General features: G+C 41.2%; 1 protein-coding gene across 21 annotated transcripts in view; it reads right to left on the bottom strand.

The window, feature by feature from the left end:
- AAK1 (AP2 associated kinase 1) overlaps positions 1–20,057 on the bottom strand; it is a 164,837-nt gene that overhangs the window by 14,101 nt on the left and 130,679 nt on the right. For 11 of the 21 annotated variants that reach the window (XM_059079778.2, XM_067007465.1, XM_059079779.2 and 8 more), the window contains 3 exons: positions 19,944–20,039; positions 2,030–2,131; positions 864–965 (listed from right to left, as the gene is read on the bottom strand). The exons of 2 other annotated variants lie outside the window; for them this stretch is intronic. In XM_059079778.2, coding sequence (XP_058935761.1) covers positions 864–965; positions 2,030–2,131; positions 19,944–20,039 — 300 coding nt within the window. The remainder of the gene's footprint in view (positions 1–863; positions 966–2,029; positions 2,132–19,943; positions 20,040–20,057) is intronic. 8 more of the 21 variants (XM_059079783.2, XM_059079785.2, XM_067007467.1 and 5 more) reach the window with 2 other exon arrangements.

Below are 20,057 nucleotides of genomic sequence, written 5' to 3'. Positions count from 1 at the left end.
AAAATAGAATGATCTTGTCTCTTATTCTTTAAATCTGAATTGCTCCTTTGAACACATGATTTTGCTTTTAGTTACGGAAGAGAAGGACGATTAAATTCAGAGTTCAAGTATTTCAACACACAAATTGTTTTCTGGGAGAGTTTTCTAGGAGAAAACAGCCAAGTAAGCACAAGGAAAAACAACCATACTGTCTTCTGTGTCAATTTTTTTTTAACCTGGATGAGTTTATTCTCATAGTTCCTAGACTTCTAATTGTTTCTGTTCCAAGTGAGCAAAGTGGACACTTTTATCAAGGTAAATATGGACTCAATAAAAATGAAGGTTATCAAATCTGTATTTAAGGAATTGTAGTTAGGGAATGGATCCAGGGAAGATTTCAACTTTGCCTACAATTTAATAGCAAATCACCTAGATGTGATTAAAGCTCTGTGCTGGGAATAGAATATTAACATACATAACACGAACCTCCATGGACATCACTGACATTGTTAGATCTGGAAGACTGCTTACTACCCAGGAGGAGTTAAGGGCATCCTTACAACTCAGCAGAGTTCTTTAATTAAGGAAGTAGAGGGAACCCGCCACCAGTGACAAAAATCTTCAATAAGGACAGACTGAAACCAAAGAAAGCCCAGGGATCACTCTACAGAGAACGTGGCTCCAAAAAGATACTCTATTCTTTAGTGAGGAAACACATCGCTCAACATCTAAAGCTGGGGCTGTAATGATGCAGAGCATCCATTCCAGGAGGAACTAACCAGGCAGTGAAATAAGCCCAGGACCATCTGCTGCAGGTGGAAAGCCTGACTCACAGGGCTCCCCGAACTGACCAGTTCCTGCAGCCCCAGAGACTCCTGACTGACCTGTGCGGTTTGAGGTCACAGATTCCGTCTGAGATGGGAGGCGCTGGGCCACCGGGGGCTCCAGTCCTGGTATCAGACTCTCAACAGCAACATCAGCTTTTTCTTTTGTAACAGAGCATTAAGAGAGGAGAGGAAAGGGTAAGGGAAAGGTAATCAAAAGGTTCCTGGGATGATTCTGTGAAGGCTTTCTTCTGCATGTCTCTAAAATGCCCATCTCAGGTAAGATGGAAAGCACAGTAAGTTGCTTTCTTTCTGCTGCTTCGAGTGTCTGGGCTTCACTGACAGAGCGGGCACGTGCAAGGTTAACCACGGTGGCTAGTCTTGGTGATTCTCAGTTTTTACAGATAAATGCTGAATGCGAGCTATTCAAGCAGACCTCTTACGTGTCAGAAGACATAGGCTCAAAGGCGCCTTAATGTCTTCTGGTAATTGTGCTTTTCTTAAGGGATAAACTTGGGGGCAAACATACTCTGTGCCTTGCAAAGGCCACTAGTCCACCTCAAATCCCATGCCATGCGGTAGCTGGAGGTATTCTTTACCATGTGACATGCCCCAGCTGGAGGAACATCTCTCTGAAGGTTCATGGCATTTCTGAGTTCTAGGACTTTGTGTTCCTGTAGTACAGGGGCCCTGGACGTTTTATAGGTCTTGCCTGCCTTGAGACTGGAGCACAAGAAAATGTAAAAGCAAGCAGATCAAGCCCGTGCCCTGGATTCTACTCATAGGGCCTCAATATGGGGTAAATGTTTTCTCAGTTACTGACACTTGGCACAAACAGAGGCCTTCTAAAGAAGAATCTGCTAAAGGTGAAGTCCACCTGGAAACCAACTTTTTTCATGAAGCTTTTGTAACGAAATGTGAATTTTTCCACATTCCCCCTAGTTCACAAGAAATTCACTCTAGAAATCTCAGTGTTTCAAGAATAAATAACAGTGCTGTGCTGCTGAAAGGCAGAGATAACACTTCGTTTGGGTCGATAACAAGGGAGATTAAACAGCCCTGGCTTCTGGGTTAGCACAAGGCATCACTTCAACACCAGGAGGCTTCGTGGCATTTCCGCTCCTCAGCAGGGCTACTCAGTAGGGATCTGTTAACCAATTAGTTGCCATTTTTGAAACAGACACACATATCATGCATGACTGAAGAAACAGAGATGATGACTTTACCAATTACAGCATCAGAAGTGCTACCAAAAGGATCTGTCATAGGCAAGAGGTCAGGGAGCAGAAGAGAAGTGTCAGGAGATTTGAGTCCCTCGATTAGTTTTTCTAGGTTGGGCAGAGAAGTAAAGAGAAAGCAAAAATGCAATGAGATATTCAAGTAAGCCGATCATTTATCATTTTCTATACAAACACATTTTAGGGGTCAAAATTTTACATAGATTCAGCACAAAAACAAATACTGCTAGTATCTTGTTAAAAATAGGCTCTCAAAGTTTTAAAATGATTATTTCCCCAAATGAAATAGTCACTTTGTAAGGCATTCAAGATGCTGCCCTAAGTTTATTTTTAAATTTGTGGTATAATTTACGCAGAATAAAAGCCACCAATTTTAAGTGTACAATCTGATGTATTTTGACAAATGTACACATAAGCACCACTGAAATAATGAGGTAGAACATTTCCATCACCCCAAAAAGGACCCTTGTGCCCCTCTCTAGCCAATGCCTTCCTCTTACCCCCAGACGCTGGCAGCAACTGATCTGCTTTCTGTCCTTATAGCTTTGCTTTTTCTACCATTTCCTACATAGTATGTAGTCTTTTCTGATGTCCTTCATTTAGCATAACGTTCCTGAGATTCCTCCATGTTGTGGCATACATCAGTAGTTTGTTTTATTGCTGAGTAGTGTTTCACTGTATGAATGGACCACATTTTGTTGACTCATTCATCAGCTGACGGATATTTGGTTATTTCCAGCTTTTAGCTATTAAAAATAAAGCTGCCATAAACATATGCGTATAAGTCTTTTTGAATCTCTCTTTTTGTCTTGCATTTAGAAATGGTTTATAACTCACCAAGAGAAGCAATGAAACCACACCTAAGTTAACTTTAACAATCATTTATTGTCTGCCAACCGAGAGCTTGTGACACCCCTGGTATACTCTTATTATTAAACTGTCAAATCTCACAAAATTCACGTAAGCCTGCAGATGGATTACTTTTGATGTCTTTTGGCTAAAACAACAAAAGGACATGAGAAGCCACCAGATTTGTCACACCTGATAACTTAATGTGTGATAACATGGACACGTTAAGGATCTTTCCAAGACAACTCTTTAGCCTGATCCATCAACAACTCTCTACCTGTAACCTATTAAAAGTAGAGCATTAAAATAAAGTTTCTCAAGCAATTTTTAAAAAAAGCAGAGCATTAACTTGACACAAAATAATGAATCATAGTCTCTTACAGAAAGAAGGGAATTAAGAGCTCCTACTTCCTTTTACTTACAAAGAGACTGAGACCACATAACTTCTATAATTTGCCCAGTTAAAGGCCTGTTAACAACGTTCTTTCTATCACAAAAATAAGCTGCCTTTAAGATAAAGCTAGAATTAAAATGTCTGAGAAAAAGAAATGCAAAGTTCAAGTATGTGTATATAACATTTTAATGAATCTGTATTCTTCTAGGCTATCAGGAATCAAGATAAGCAAAGATGAAATTGATATTCACTGAGGGATAGAAACCAAATTTTAGGTGATCTGTAATTTAGGTGATCTATAACTACACAGATGAAACAAAATAATGGATTTTAGCGTCTTGGCAAGATAATTTGCTTTGGTACAATTAACATACTGCAGAAAAAGCCATTTTTATACGTGAAACCAATTTATCATCTTTGAAATGTATAACATGCGGCTATCTTTGAATTAAATACCAATATGCTACATATCTCATTTATACCTAATTTATATTGAAGGAAGGAAAGAAGGAAGAAAGCAGCCTCTCATCAGCAGGGGAAAAAAAACAGGGTTCTAACCAAGTATACAAGTGTAATAACATCAGCACTAATCTTGAACTGTATATGACATTATAAGAAAAGATATTTAAAATATCTTGGACAATTTTCAGCATACTGGCAAAAGTAAGATGGTTTTCCCCAAAAGTCTGATTTTTCATTATTCTGAACACTAGCTTTTGTTTTATTCCCTGGACCCGGAAAGGTTCTTTTACTTAAAAAAACAAAAAAGTAATGGTCTTCTATCACTTTTAGCACTCAGATATTTGCAATCTTGTGAAGCACTGGATAAAAAGTAAAGGCTCCAACATTACTTGTTTTTCATACAGCAGTTTGTCTTGGCCTCTCCAGTGACTGGGTGTGACCCTGGGGCAGTTCCTGAAACAGATCTCCTTATCTGTAAAATACAGCCACCTCCCCCTAACCTTTTTGTATTAGTCACTCAAACATCATCTCTAAGCCTTCTCCATCCTCCCTGCCACATTAGGAACTTTCTGGAACACTCTGCTTTCGCTTCTCCTGCAGCCCTGAAGGCAGGGAAGGTGTCTTCTTAATTTCTGTGTCCCCAGTTCCTTCTCATCCTCTGTCAAATCTCTGTCTTTTGGCTTCACTGGGGAGGTGGGAAGAACAGGGGATCAATGGCAAAAAAGAAGGTCCTTCAACAAGAATCTAATTTTTTAAATTAGCCATTAGCAAAAAGCATGAGGGTACGTGTGTGCATGCATGCATTCCTGTGTTGCATCGTAAGATGGAACGGGGTGGGGATGGGGTAAACTGCCACATTCTTTTCTGACCAAACCTCGAAGGAACAGGCTGGTCACACAGATAATCTGGATGGTCACTGCTGCTTAGGAATATTCAAATCTTGGAACTGTGGGAGGGAGGAGCAGGGGTCAGAGTAACATCAGGCAGAAAACCAGGAGTGAGAGTCCAGGACTGCTGCATAAGTCACGTCGGCAGCCTGTGCAAAAATGGTTTCTTTCACTCCCGGGGCTCTTGCGGCTGTCGGTTACTCAGTACTGACCCCCAGGTGCTATTATAACAATGGTTGTCACTTGCATTGGCAGAGTTCAATGTCAAACATTTTCATTCATTATTCACAAAAAAACCTGGGTTTGGTAATACTGATACAGTTGAGAGTGGACATCAGAAAACGTGAGAATGCGTGACTTGCCCAAAGTCACAGATGGGACAATGGTAGAGCCTGGACTTGACTTCAACGTTTCCTCCACATTCTGTCTACAGGGTCTACTTAGCTCCATAACCAGAGGAGAAAGTGTTTTCACACAGACATGGTCCCACGCACAATGGTCAAGTTATAAAAGATACGTTAACACTGGAAGGAACTTCAGATCTTATCCAATTAGCCTTCTCATCTGCAGGTGAGGAAACAGCTCCAGAGAGGTGAAGTAACTTGCCTAAGATCTTACAGCAAGTAAGCCACAGAGCTAGCTAGGACTAGAACCCAGAGCTTTATGTATAGAGATCCAATCTCCTGGTTTAACTAAGGCTTTTTTTTTTTTTTGTGGTACGTGGGCCTCTCACTGTTGTGGCCTCTCCCATTGAGGAGCACAGGCTCCGGACGCACAGGCTCAGTGGCCATGGCTCACGGGCCCAGCCGCTCCGCAGCATGTGGGATCTTCCCGGACCGGGGCACGAACCCGTGTCCCCTGCATCGGCAGGCGGATTCTCAACCACTGAGCCACTAGGGAAGCCCTAACTAAGGCTTTGATTACTTTAAAGTGTACAGACTCTTAGAAGATACATTTTAAGCTATTACTGGTCATTTTTGGTCACTGTAAATGAAGAATGTGAGGACAGATTGTAATGGGAGGGAAAAATTATAATGGGAGGTACAGGAGGCTGACAGTCTCTAAATCATAGCCTGGAGGCCTCCCAGGTGCATCAAGGTCTGGCTTTGATATCCTTCCTTTTATGAATTCTGGCCTCTCTCTCAAATTTTTATAAAAACTCTCTGAGGCCATGTATCATGATGCCAGGGTGGGAAAAAGCAGAGAAGAGGCGGTGAATTTAGGAAACTATGCAGGAAGTGTTCTTTACGATCCAAAACCTTGATCAAGTTCTACACATATGACGATACTTGTTGCTATCTAATGAACAAAGACTTTTAAAATTTTACTTGAATCATGGGAAATGGCTTCTCTGGATGCAAAAACAAAACATATCTTCTAAGACAGTTCATACCTGAAATGTACAAAGACACACACTAATTCTCAATTATACAGAGTGACAGACGAACGAAAACCAGAAATAATTCATAAATTGTATTTTGCAATGATTTAATCCTCCTGAGAAACATTTAATCTTTTATTGTGATGCTATACATTTTCATTTGGAGTCTGAAAAATCCTCCCAAATGAATAAGCAACATGAAAGAGTCAAAGGGCCTGAGTTTAAGTTAGTTAAGTTACCTAACTTTTCTAAGCATCAGTTTCTCACCTGTAAACAGAGGAAAGCAACTACTTTAAAGGGCTTTTAGGATTAAATGGGCATATTTATCAGAATTAATGTGTGTACATGTGCATATAAATTGAAGTACTTAGCCCATAAAAGAGGATTAACATCTCCTTTAAGTAAGAGGACTAGATAGGTCAGCCAGCCACAGATGCTTGAGACTACAGTAGTGAAGGCAGGTGAAGTTCTAGATTTTACTCAAATGCCTTGGTATGAGAACATAATAAGCAGAATTCCTTGAATAAAGTGAAGTGGGAGGTGGAGGCAGCTTGGTCTAGTAGAGGAAGAAAAGGTACTGAGAGCCAGGGGACCTGGGTTCTGCATTAAGTCTATGTGGCACTTTGGGCAAATCACTGTTTCTCTCTGGATCTAAGTTTTCTTACTGATAAAATGAAGATAAATGTAAAGGTGCTGTCCACCTCTAAAAGTTCAATCATCCAGTGTGAGCGGAAAAACAGGAAGTACGAACTGGCGGCTTAGAAGATGGACTGCTTAGTGATGACACTGGAACTCTGAACTGGTACTAATGGCAAGGAAGAACACCTGGAGGGCTCCTCAGTGACATGGGCAGGAGCTAAAATGAGTGGCCTCAAGGTGACAGGTTTTGGGAAATGCAGAGAGCTGTTCAACGTGCAAACTCAGCCCAGACATGAGTGGCCAGGAGAACATGGTGACGAGGTGGGGGAATATCAAAGCTTGCTCCTCATTTGAGAAAAGAACAAACCACAATTGTTTTCTACCTTAGTGTAAAAATAATACATGTTTATTGTATAAAATCTGGGAAATACAGATAAGCTAAAGGATAAAAGTAGGAAGAGCTTCAAGATGGCAGAAAAGTGAGACACGGAGATCACCTTCCTCCCCACAAATACATCAGAAGTACATCTACATGTGGAACAGCTCCCACAGAACACCTACTGAACGCTGGCAGAAGACCTCAGACTTCCCAAAAGCCAAGAAACTCCCCATGTACCTGGGTAGGGCAAAAGAAAAAAGAAAAAACAGAGACAAAAGAATAGGGACGGGACCTGCACCAGTGGGAGGGAGCTGTGAAGGAGGAAAGGTTTCCACACACTAGGAAGCCCCTTCACGGGTGAAGACTGCGGGTGGCGGACTTCCGGGGAAGCTTTGGAGCCATGGAGGAGAGCGCAGCCACAGGGGTGCGGAGAGATTCCCGCACAGAAGTTCGGTGCTGACCAGCACGCACCAGCCCGAGAGGCTTATCTGTTCACCCGCCGGGACCGGGGTGGGGGGTGGGGGCGCTGGGAGCTGAGGCTCGGGCTTCGGAGGTCAGATCCCAGGGAGAGGACTGGGGTTGGCAACGTGAACACAGCCTAAAGGGACTAGTGCACCATGGCTAGCCGGGAGGGAGTCCGGAAAAAAGTCTGGAGCTGCCAAAGAGGCAAGAGACTTTTTCTTGCCTCTTTGTTTCCTGGTGAGCGAGGAGAGGGGATTAAGAGCGCTGCTTAAAGGAGCTCCAGAGACGGGCGGGAGCTGCGGCTATCAGCGCGGACCCCAGAGACGGGCATGAGACGCTAAGGCTGCTGCTGCAGCCACCAAGAAGCCTGTGTGCGAGCACAGGTCACTCTCCACACCTCCCCTCCCAGGAGCCTCTGCAGCCCGCCACTGCCAGGGTCCCGGGATCCAGGGACAACTTCCCAGGAGAACGCACGGCGCGCCTCAGGCTGGTGCAACGTCATGCTGGCCTCTGCCGCCGCAGGCTCGCCCCGCATCCGTACCCCTCCCTTCCCCCGGCCTGAGTGAGCCAGAGCCCTCGAATCAGCTGCTTCCTTAACCCCGTCCTGTATGAGCGAAGAACAGACGCCCTCAGGTGACCTACACGCAGAGGCGGGTCCAAATCCAAAGCTGAACCCCGGAAGCCACGCGAACAAATAAGAGAAAGGGAAATCTCTTCCAGCAGCCTCAGGAGCAGCGGATTAAAGCTCCACAATCAACTTGATGTACCCTGCATCTTTGGAATACCTGAAGAGACAATGAATCATCCCAAATTGAGGAGGTGGACTTTGGGAGCAAAGATATATATATATTTTTTCCCTTTTTCTCTTTTTGTGAGTGTGTATGTGTATGCTTCTGTGTGTGACTTTGTATAGCTTTGCTTTTACCATTTGTCCTAGGGTTCTGTCTTTTTTTTTTTTTTAACTTAAAAAAAATTTTTTTTAATAATTATTTTTTATTTTAATAACTTTCTTTTCTTTTCTTTTATCTCTTTCTTTCTCTGTTTTTTTCTCGCTTTTATTCTAAGCCGTGTGGATGAAAGGCTCTTGGTGCTCCAGCCAGGCATCAGGGCTGTGCCTCTGAGATGGGAGAGCCAAGTTCAGGACACTGGTCCACAAGAGACCTCCCAGCTCCATGTAATATCAAATGGCGAAAATCTCCCAGAGATCTCCATCTCAATACCAAGACCCAGTTTCACTCAACAACCAGCAAGCTACAGTGCTGGACACGCTACGCCAAACAACAAGCAACACAGGAACACAACCCCATCCATTAGCAGAGAGGCTGCCTAAAATCATAATAAGGCCACAGACACCCCAAAACACACCACCAGATGTGGACCTGCCCACCAGAAAGACAAGATCCAGCCTCATCCACCAGAACACAGGCACTAGTCCCCTCCACCAGAAAGCCTACACAACCCACTGAACCAACCTTAGCCACTGGGGACAAACACCGAAAACAACGGGAACTACAAACCTGCAGCCTGTGAAAAGGAGACCCCTAACACAGTAGGTTAAGCAAAATGAGAAGACAGAAAAGCACACAGCAGGTGAAGGAGTTAAGGCAAAAACCCACCAGACGTAACAAATGAAGAGGAAATAGGCAGTCTACCTGAAAAATAATTCAGAATAATGATAGTAAAGATGATCCAAAATCCTGGAAATAGAATAGAGAAAATACAAGAAATGTTTAACAAGGACCTAACTTTACAGACAAGCAAAAGCTAAGAGAATTCAGCACTACCAAACCAGTTTTATAACAAATGCTAAAGGAACTTCTCTAGGCAGGAAACACAAGAGAAGGAAAAGACCTACAATAACAAACCCCAAACAATTAAGAAAATGGTTATAGGAACATACATATCGATAATTACCTTAAATGCAAATAGATTAAATGCTCCAACCAAAAGACATACACTGGCTGAATGGATACAAAAACAAGACCCATATATACACTGTCAACAAGAGACCCACTTCAGACCTAGGGACACATACAGACTGAAAGTGAGGGGATGGAAAAAGATATTCCATGAAAATGGAAATCAAAAGAAAGCTGGAGTACCAATTCTCATATCAGACAAAAGAGACTTTAAAATAAAGACTATTACAAGAGACAAAGAAGGACACTACATAATGATCAAGGGATCAATCCAAGAAGAAGATATAACAATTGTAAATATTTACGCACCCAACATAGGAGCACCTCAATACATAAGGCAAATACTAACAGCCATAAAAGGGGATATCAACAGTAACACAATTATACTAGGGGACTTTAACACCCCACTTTCACCAATGGACAGATGATCCAAAATGAAAATAAATAAGGAAACACAAGCTTTAAATGATACATTAAACAAGATGGACTTAATTGATATTTATAGAATATTCCATCCAAAAACAACAGAATATACATTGTTCTCAAGTGTGCATGGGACATTCTCCAGGATAGATCATATCTTGGGTCACAAATCAAGCCTTGGTAAATTTAATAAAATTGAAATCATATCAAGTACCTTTTCTGACCACAATGCTATGAGACTACATATCAATTACAGGAAAAAATCTGTAAAAAATACAAACAAATGGAAGCTAAACAGCACACTACTTAATAACCAAGAGATCACTTAAGAAATCAAAGAGGAAATAAAAAATACCTAGAAACAAATGACAATGAAAACATGATGATCCAAAACCCACTGGATGCAGCAAAAGTAGTTCTAAGAGGGAAGTTTATAGCAATACAATCCTACCTTAAGAAACAAGAAACGTCTCAAATAAACAACCTAACCTTACACCTAAAGCAATTAGAGAAAGAAAAACAAAAAAATCCCCATAGTTCGCAGAAGGAAAGAAATCATAAAGATCAGATCAGAAATAAATGAAAAAGAAATGAAGGAAATGATAGCAAAGATCAATAAAACTAAAAGCTGGTTCTTTGAGAAGATAAACAAAACTGATAAACCATTAGCTAGACTCATCAAGAAAAAAAGGGAGAAGACTCAAATCAATAGAATTAGAAATGAAAAAGGAAGAGTAACAACTGACACTGCAGAAATACAAAGGATCATGAGAGATTACTACAAGCAACTCTATGCCAATAAAATGGACAACCTGGAAGAAATGGACAAATTCTTAGAAATGCAAAACCTTCTGAGACTGAACCAGGAAGAAACAGAAAATATGAACAGACCAATCACAAGCACTGAAATTGAAACTGTGATTAAAAATCTTCCAACAAAAGCCCAGGACCAGATGGCTGCACAGGTGAATTCTACTGAACATTTAGAGAAGAGCTAACACCTATCCTTCTCAAACTCTTCCAAAATATAGCAGAGGGAGGAACACTCCCAAACTCATTCTGCGAGGCCACCATCACCCTGATACCAAAACCAGACAAAGATGTCACAAAGAAAGAAAACTACAGGCCCATATCACTGATGAACAAAGATGCAAAAATCCTCAACAAAATACTAGCAAACAGAATCCAACAGCACATTAAAAGGATCATACACCATGATCAAGTGGGGTTTATCCCAGGAATGCAAGTATTCTTCAATATATGCAAATCAATCAATGTGATACACCATATTAACAAATTGAAGGAGAAAAACCATATGATCATCTCAATAGATGCAGAGAAAGCTTTTGACAAAATTCAAAACCCATTTATGATAAAAACCCTCCAGAACACAGGCATAGAGGGAAACTTCCTCAACATACTAAAGGCCATATATGACAAACCCATAGCCCACATTGTCCTCAATGGTGAAAAACTGAAACCACTTCCACTAAGATCAGGAACATGACAAGGTCGCCCACTCTCACCACTATTATTCAACATAGTTTTGGAAGCTTTAGCCACAGCAATCAGAGAAGAAAAAGAAATAAAAGGAATCTAAATCGGAAAAGAAGAAGTAAAGCTGTCACTGTTTGCAGATGACATGATACTATACATAGAGAATCCTAAAGATGCTACCAGAAAACTACTAGAGCTAATCAATGAATTTGGTGAAGTAGAAGGATACAAAATTAATGCACAGAAATCTCTAGTATTCCTATACACTAATGATGAAAAATCTGAAAGTGAAATAAAGAAAACACTCCCATTTACCATTGCAACAAAAAGAATAAAATATCTAGGAATATACCCACCTAAGGAGACAAAAGACCTGTATGCAGAAAATTATAAGACACTGATGAAAGAAATTAAAGATGATACAAATAGATGGAGAGATATACCATGTTCTTGGATTGGAAGAATCAACATTGTGAAAATGACTCTACTACCCAAAGCAATCTACAGATTCAATGCAATCCCTATCAAACTACCACTGGCATTTTTCACAGAACTAGAACAAAAAATTTCACAATTTATATGGAAACACAAAAGACCCCAAATAGCCAAAGCAATCTTGAGAAAGAAAAATGGAGCTGGAGGAATCAGGCTCCCTGACTTCAGACTATACTACAAAGCTACAGTAACCAAGACAGTATGGTACAGGCACAAAAATAGAAATACAGATCGATGGAACAGGATAGAAAGCCCAGAGATAAACTCACGCACATATGGTCACCTTATCTTTGATAAAGGAGGCAAGAATATACAGTGGAGAAAAGAAAGTCTCTTCAATAAGTGGTGCTGGGAAAACTGGACTGCTACATGTAAAAGTATGAAATTAGAACACTCCCTAACACCATACACAAAAATAAGCTCAAAATGGATTAAAGACCTAAATGTAAGGCCAGACACTATCAAACTCTTAGAGGAAAACATAGGCAGAACACTCTAAGACATAAATCACAGCAAGATCCTTTTTGACCCACCTCCTAGAGAAATGGAAAAAAAAAAATAAACAAATGGGACCTAATGAAACTTAAAAGCTTTTGCACAGCAAAGGAAACCATAAAGAAGATGAAAAGACAACCCTCAGAATGGGAGAAAATATTTGCAAATGAAGCAACTGACAAAAGATTAATCTCCAAAATTTACAAGCAGCTCATGCAGCTCAATATCAAAAATAACAAACAACCCAATCCAAAAATGGGCAGAAGACCTAAATAGACATTTCTCCAAGGAAGATATACAGATTGGCAACAAACACATGAAAGAATTGTCAACATCATTAATCATTAGAGAAATGAAAATCAAAATGAGGTATCATCTCACACCAGTCAGAATGGCCATCATCAAAAAATCTGCAAAGGGCTTCCCTGGTGGCGCAGTGGTTGAGAGTCCACCTGCCAATGCAGGGGACATGGGTTTGTGCCCCGGTCTGGGAAGATCCCACATGCCGCAGAGTGGCTAGGCCTGTGAGCCATGGCTGCTGAACCTGTGCATCCAGAGCCTGTGCTCTGCAACGGGAGAGACCACAACAGTGAGAGGCCTGCGTACCACAAAAAAAAAAAAAAAAAAATCTGCAAACAATAAATGCTGGAGAGGGTGTGGAGAAAAGGAAACCCTCTTGCACTGTTGGTGGGAATGTAAATTGATACAGCAACTATGGAGAACAGTATCGAGGTTCCTTAAAAACTAAAAATAGAACTACCATACAACCCAGCAATCCCATTACTGGGCATATACCCTGAGAAAACCATAATTCAAAAAGAGACATGTACCAAAATGTTCACTGCAGCTCTATTTACAATAGCCAGGACATGGAAGCAACCTAAGTAAATGTCCATCATTGGATGAATGGATAAAGAAGATGTGGCACATATATACAATGGAATATTACTCAGCCATAAAAAGGAATGAAATTGAGTTATTTGTAGTGAGATGGATGGACCTAGAGATTGTCATACAAAGTGAAGTAAGTCAGAAAGAGAAAAACAAATACCATATGCTAACACATATATATGGAATCTAAGAAAAAAAAAAGGTCATGAAGAACCTAGGGGTAAGACGGGAATAGCGACACAGACCTAGTAGAGAATGGACTTGAGGATATGGAGAGGGGGAAGGGTAAGCTGTGACAAAGTGAGAGAGTGGCATGGACATATATACACTACCAAATGTAAAATAGATAGCTAGTGGGAAGCAGCTGCATAGCACAAGGGAGATCAGCTCGGTGCTTTGTGACCACCTAGAGGGGTGGGATAGGGAGGGTGGGAGGGAGGGAGATGCAAGAGGGAAGAGATATGGGGACATATGTATATGTATAACTGATTCATTTTGTTATAAAGCAGAAACTAACCATTGTAAAGCAATTATACTGCAATAAAGATGTTAAAAAAATTATACTCCCATAAAGATGTTAAAAAATTTTTTTAAAAAAGGACAAAAATAAAACTACCCATAATTTCCCTTGTAGAGATAGCCACTATTGAGTTTTTAACGAATGCTCTTCCAACCTTTTCTTATAAAGTCTGAACGTTCAATAAATATTTAAGCATATTCATGTGCTCTTTAGACAATGTATTAGAAAAGAATTGCTAAGTCAATAAGTAAAATCTTAAAGGCCATGCTGTCCTCCCTGAAAGCTGTACTAACTGCTACTCCCACTGGCAGGATCTGAGTGTGTCCATTTTCTGATACCGTCACCAAGCCTGAGGTGGTAGCTTTTTTTCATCTTTACCAATCTGACAGCAGAAGCTGTAGCACCTCACTGCTTTATAATTGGTACTTCTTGGATTCATCATGATGGTGAACTTTTATTAGAAAAATATTATTTACTGATAATTCATCTTTTGTCTTTTGTGAATTGTCTGCTCATATTTTTCTGTTGGTGTGATTTTCTTATCACATTCCCAGTACTATAATCAGTTCTTTCTCAAGTCTCTTGGGTTCCCAAATAAAAATGAGTCAGGTTAAGAGCTTGGAAAAGCGCTGAAATCATGGTTAAAAGACTGAGAAGGTGGACCCCTGAAGAAAAATGGATGCAGAATTAGTTAGCCTGGACCGTGGAAACCGAGAGTGCTTTTAAAGGAGAGGACTGTTAGTACTTTGAAATGAAGGGGGGAATGAAAGGGTCTTCTCTTCTGAGCACCTCCCCTCTCCTTAAACATAAGTCAAATGGCATGAGGGATTAGGGGAAGAGAGGAGGGGGCAGCTGCTAGAGCTGGAGACAGGGATTAATCCATTTCAGATTCTCATACCACTCCTCCTCTCAAGACTTAGTAACTGAAAATATAAATCACAAAAAAGGGTACAAATCCTTTAAAAACCAGTCTCAGGTCAGACAGTCAGAACCACTTCCTGGCAGGAGACCAGGATATACTGCAAGTTGTGACCTTTTTCTCTTTTAAAATATCAAAGATGAGGGTAGATATCGATTTACACAGGCTAGTAGGACTAAGGGCTTGCTCAAGGCCCATTGCAACCCTAATTAGGACTAAGACTATCAGGGGTAAAGCAGACTGAACTTACAGACATGGAAGAGCCAGAGGCAAGCCCTATGAAAAAAGATGCTTTGGTCGCTACAGCTTTGTGGTCTTGGAAATTTATATCTTGTCTGACTTGGGGTGTAAGCCCTCATGTCTTGTAACCAGAGATGCTGTTTTTAGAATTTAGTCACTCTAGCTCCTATCACTGAGAAACCAGACACTAAACCATCTGTGACATCTGCAAGCTGGAATCAAAAGTCAACCACCATGACCCATTCCGAGTCCATTTTAGAGCACTGAATCTGTGGGAAGAAAAACTTTCCAGAGTAAAGACACATACTCTGATCAACCTTGGGCTTTTTGAAATATCACAGGACAGCAACTGGAAGTGAGGGAGATGCCAAGCAAATAGCTCTGAGAGGAATGCCTATCTTGACAACAAAGCACTGAGCAAACACAGCTTCTCTTGCTCACTTTTCAAGAGAAGATGGAGTGCCATAAGCCAAGAAGTGCTTTTTAAAAAACAGTTGTTAATTCTAAGAAGTGGCACTTATGGGGCAACTAATGCATTCTTGCTCAGTCTTGTGGAACACTGATGTTGAAAGGTCAGTATTAAGGGGTTGCTATAAAAATCTTTTCCTCAAACTCTGAGCACTGCTGGCAGGAATGTAAAACGGTGTAGTCACTGTGGAAAACAGTATGGCAGTTCCTCAAAAAATTAAAAATAGTTACCATCGGTTCTAGTAATTCTATTTCTGGGTATGTATCTCAAAGAGTCTTGAGTTTTGAAGAGATATTTGCACACTCACGTTCAAAGAAGCATTATTCACAATAGTCAAAAGATAGAAGCAACCCATGTGTCAACTGACAGATGGATAAACAAAACACAACAGAATATTATTCAGCTTTAAAAAGAAATTCTGGGCTTCCCTGGTGGCGCAGTGGTTGGGAGTCCGCCTGCCGATACAGGGGATGCGGGTTCGTGCCCTGGTCCGGGAGGATCCCACATGCCGCAGAGCGGCTGGGCCCATGAGCCATGGCTGCTGAGCCTGTGCGTCCGGAGCCTGAGCTCCGCAACGGGAGAGGCCACAACAGTGAGGGGCCCGCATACCGAAAAAAAAAAAAAAAAAAAAGAAAGAAATTCTGACATGCTACAACATATATGAACCATGAGGATATCATGTTAAGTGAAAAAAGCCAGTCACAAAACAACAAATATTGTGTAATTCCACTTACATGAGGCACCTAGAGTAGTCACATTCAGAGACAGAAAGTAGAATGGTGGTTGCCAGGGGTTGGGGGGAGAGAGGAATGGAGAGGTATTGTTTAATAGGCAGAGAGTTTCAATTTTTCAAGATTTAAAAAAAGTTCTGTGGATGGATGGTGGTGATGGCTGTAAACAATATAAATGTACTTGATGCCACTGAACTATCCACTTTAAAATGGGAAATTTTGCATTACATATACTTTACCACAATTTTTTAAAAATGATTAAATCTTTCCACCAATTTTCAGAGAAAATTCCTCAATCTTCTCTACTATTTTTTTAAACCTTTGATACCACCTATAGCTTATCTGTTCCCTAATACAAATAAAAGGCAAAATAAATGAACACACAGCATATGAGCATCAGTGAAATACTTTGAGGCTCACTAGAGCTAGGCTTCATGTGGCAGCTTTATAAGCACACAAATGCTCGGTTGTGATTTTTTTATGCCAGATTTTCTAAGAAAATTTGTGTTACAATGCTTTGGAAAATAAAAATACTCCCTAAAAAAAAAAAAAAGAAAAACACCTCCAATTATCCAGTGTCCCTTCACTTAGAGTTTAACAATTGCTAATATCAAGGAATTCTACTTTGATGGCTCTTAGTTGTGCAAAGGTCATAGGTCATAAGAGCAAGTTTCATTTCTGTAAGACAAAAATACCATTGCTAAGACTTTTTGATAACTAGAACTGGCCCCCTGGGAATAAGGGCCTGGAACCAAAGCTGTTACAGCACTTCCTATCTTTATACTCATTCACAGTTCCCAAAGCAATTTCAAATACATGATTTCATCTGAGCCACACAAGCCAGTCCGCAGGTAGGTTCTACTGTGGCCAATGCTGAGGAGGAGGAGAACACAGAGTTTGAGTGATTTGACCAAAATCACTTAGCTACTAAGTGGCTAGAACCAAGCTCTTACAAGTTCAAATCCATTCTTGTATTTCCCTAACCCTTAAATTTAGCTCTCTAGTCAAAGGCTTTATTGAGCTGGGATCTGTCCCCAAATGACCCCTCACTGTGTGGGTGCTGTGAGCCACCACGAGGAAGGAGCACAGTCACAGCAGCACTAAGGCCTCACTTCCTTACGCATGAAGAGAGAGATTACTGGACATACCCACCGGTGAGTATTATTTCTGGCTCAAAGAAAATCATATGTGAAAACATTTAAAAAGCATAAAATAAAATGTTAAGTCACAAAAGGCATAGTTGTCAGGAGACTAAGGTTCCATGATTCTCACCATCAGGAAGGCTAAGTGTGGGAGGGAAGCATGTATGCAAACCCAACCAACCAACCAACCAACCAACCAACCAACACACCTGACCGGTGTCCACCACTGGTGGAGGGAGTGACAACCTGCTTGCTTTGAAGGGCAGGAGACAAACCTGCAGTCTGCCAAGGTACCAGAGACCGTAAACTCTCAGCCCTTTCCTCACTCAGGCATTTCAAGATGCTGAGGAAGGATACAGGGATAAAGGAGCTATATAACTGAATGTGCTACAGGCTGGGCATATAATAGTAAATAAAGTAATCAAAGACACAGCGGTCACATGCCATACTTAGCCCAAATTCTGGAGAGCAACATGAAAGGAGGAGCTGAACGATCTGCTGAGCTTAGCTACTACTTTCATCCCAGGGTTTGGCAGCTTCCTGACATGTGGGCTGTGCCTGTTTATGCCCCCTCAAGAGTGGGAAGGAGGCCTGGCTAGGGGTTGGTGGACTCACAGATGGAAGGCTATGGAGATAGTAGTCTGGTGTTTGGTAGCTGGGGACGGAAATGGAGGGTAATGGGGCTGCCAAAAGCCTTTCCGCCTCAGGTTTCATTTACTTTATTCATCTAATCTGCAAATACTCATTGAGTGCCAGCTACACCTGGCAGTGTTCTCAGCATTAACGGTACGCTGGTAAATAAGACAGACAAGGTCCCTCCCTCAGGACACTGACATTCTGGTGGAGAAAGAGGAATGAACAAGTAGAAACAGACAATGTCATGATAAATGCTATGAAGAAAAAAGCCACGGGGTGTGAGTGACAGTGCCCGTGGGACCACGTCGGGCCTCTCTGAGAAGACAGCAATTAAGCAGAGACCCAAATGTCGAATGATAAGAAGGAAAAGCTTTCTAGGCAGAGGACCAGAAAGTGCAAAGGCCCTGATGTGGGAATAAGCTTAGCTTAGCTTATTGGAGGAAAGACTGAAGGGAAGAATGCTATGAGCTCAGGTTAGACGGGTAGCCAAGGGCCAGACTAGTCAGGGTCTTGTAGGTACGGTAAGAAGCCTGGATTTTTTTGCTCAGTGATTTGAGAATTCACTGGACTGCAAAGGAGTGATTTATGCTTTCATCCTCTGGCTTGTGCCCAAGAGGTCACCCTTCCAGTTCTGCAGTCCATGGGCTATCTGGGTAAAAGCAAGGCATGGACCCAAAGGGGTACCAAAGGGAGAATGCCTCAATAATCCCTTTTTCCTTGTCTGATTTTATGACTGCCACAAAAGGGAGGAAAAAGAAGCCAGTGGGCCCCATCCTTTCCAGCCTCCTCCTTGAAACTGGTGAGTCTTGGCCCTGCCGGGCATACCTGATGAATGCAAAAGAGAAAAGGACCTCTATTTGATTCTTTCTTCTCTTTTCTTTAACTACCCTATCCTGAATCATTCCCTAGTGACTTTAGATATTTTTGACCTACCTCCAGGTCCAGCAAGCTATAGTTACACAATACTACCCAATCAGGGCAAATTGCTTCTTCCTCTTAGAAGGGTCGACAAACTACTTAAAGAAATAAAAAACATCTTGGTAACCTAGCTGTGGTCTGTCTTAGTAAGCAGAGGATATGCACATTACAGTCACTTCCAATCTTGAGGCAATCAATCAAATAAATCCCTTTGACATTTTGGGAGAGAAGAAAAACCAAGCAGATTCTTTTCGTTTAAGACTTTTCGTTTAAGAAATCGACAGGGGTTAAGAATGGGAAAGAAGAAAAAACTATCAGCAGCAAAATGACTGTCAGCTGTTTCTTAGGAGCTGGCTCTATTTGCTTTTTCAAAGAGACTGAAAAAGAAGAGAAAGGGTGGCTTCTGTTCCTCACATCCTGCTCCCCTTCCCCCAAAAGGATGGGGAGGGGAGCGCAAAGAGAAATCTTTGGCATTCACGAACTCCCAATGGAAAGCATCCAATGATATTGTTTCAAAAGCTATTTCAATCCGACCACACTAACCGTTTCTTACTTTTTTAGACTGCTTACTTAAAAATTGGTACAGAGCAGAGAGTAGGGGAGATTAGAACTACTTATTTCGATGATGAAGAGTCAAGCCCAGATAGTGGAAGGCAGTGGAACCTAGGTCTCCTGACTCACACTCCCTATCAAATTTTATTATGTGTTTTTATCTTCTAAAAATAAAAGCACATTATAGCAAACTAGGAACAGGAAGTCACTCATAAGCCAATCATTATACTACACCATTAGCATTTTGTTCCTTCTATCATAGGCTTATAGGTTTCCCCCTACATTGTTATAATCACACTGAACCAATGCTCTTTGTGATACACAGGCCCTTTATATCACCATTAACACAGTCAAGGATATTAAACTTAAGACTGATATGATGTGGAATACAACTTGGTATAATCTGAGCTGAATTTATTATCTTTGCTAAAGACTAGTGACCCCACAAGAGAATTTTGCCCCTCTTATTGAGACAGTAAAAATATACAACAGCACCTCTTAATAGGTCTTGGAATTCAAGTCCTTTTCATGGAGTGTTTAAAACAGAACTCTCAAGAAGCCCTGGGATGTAACTTAACTTCAGATCAGTTTTATTTACCTACCTGGTGCATCAGGTACTTGAAGAGGAATGAAAGGATCAGATACACTTAGAAGAGGAAGGCTAGAATCCACAGTCTGCCCACCCTTCCTTTTTTCAGCTGGAATTGGTTGGAGGG

The sequence above is a fragment of the Kogia breviceps genome, chromosome 11 (assembly GCF_026419965.1).
Source record: "Kogia breviceps isolate mKogBre1 chromosome 11, mKogBre1 haplotype 1, whole genome shotgun sequence".
In the NCBI taxonomy this organism is placed as follows: Eukaryota; Metazoa; Chordata; class Mammalia; order Artiodactyla; family Physeteridae; genus Kogia; species Kogia breviceps.
This window is presented reverse-complemented; position numbering and strand designations above follow the sequence as displayed.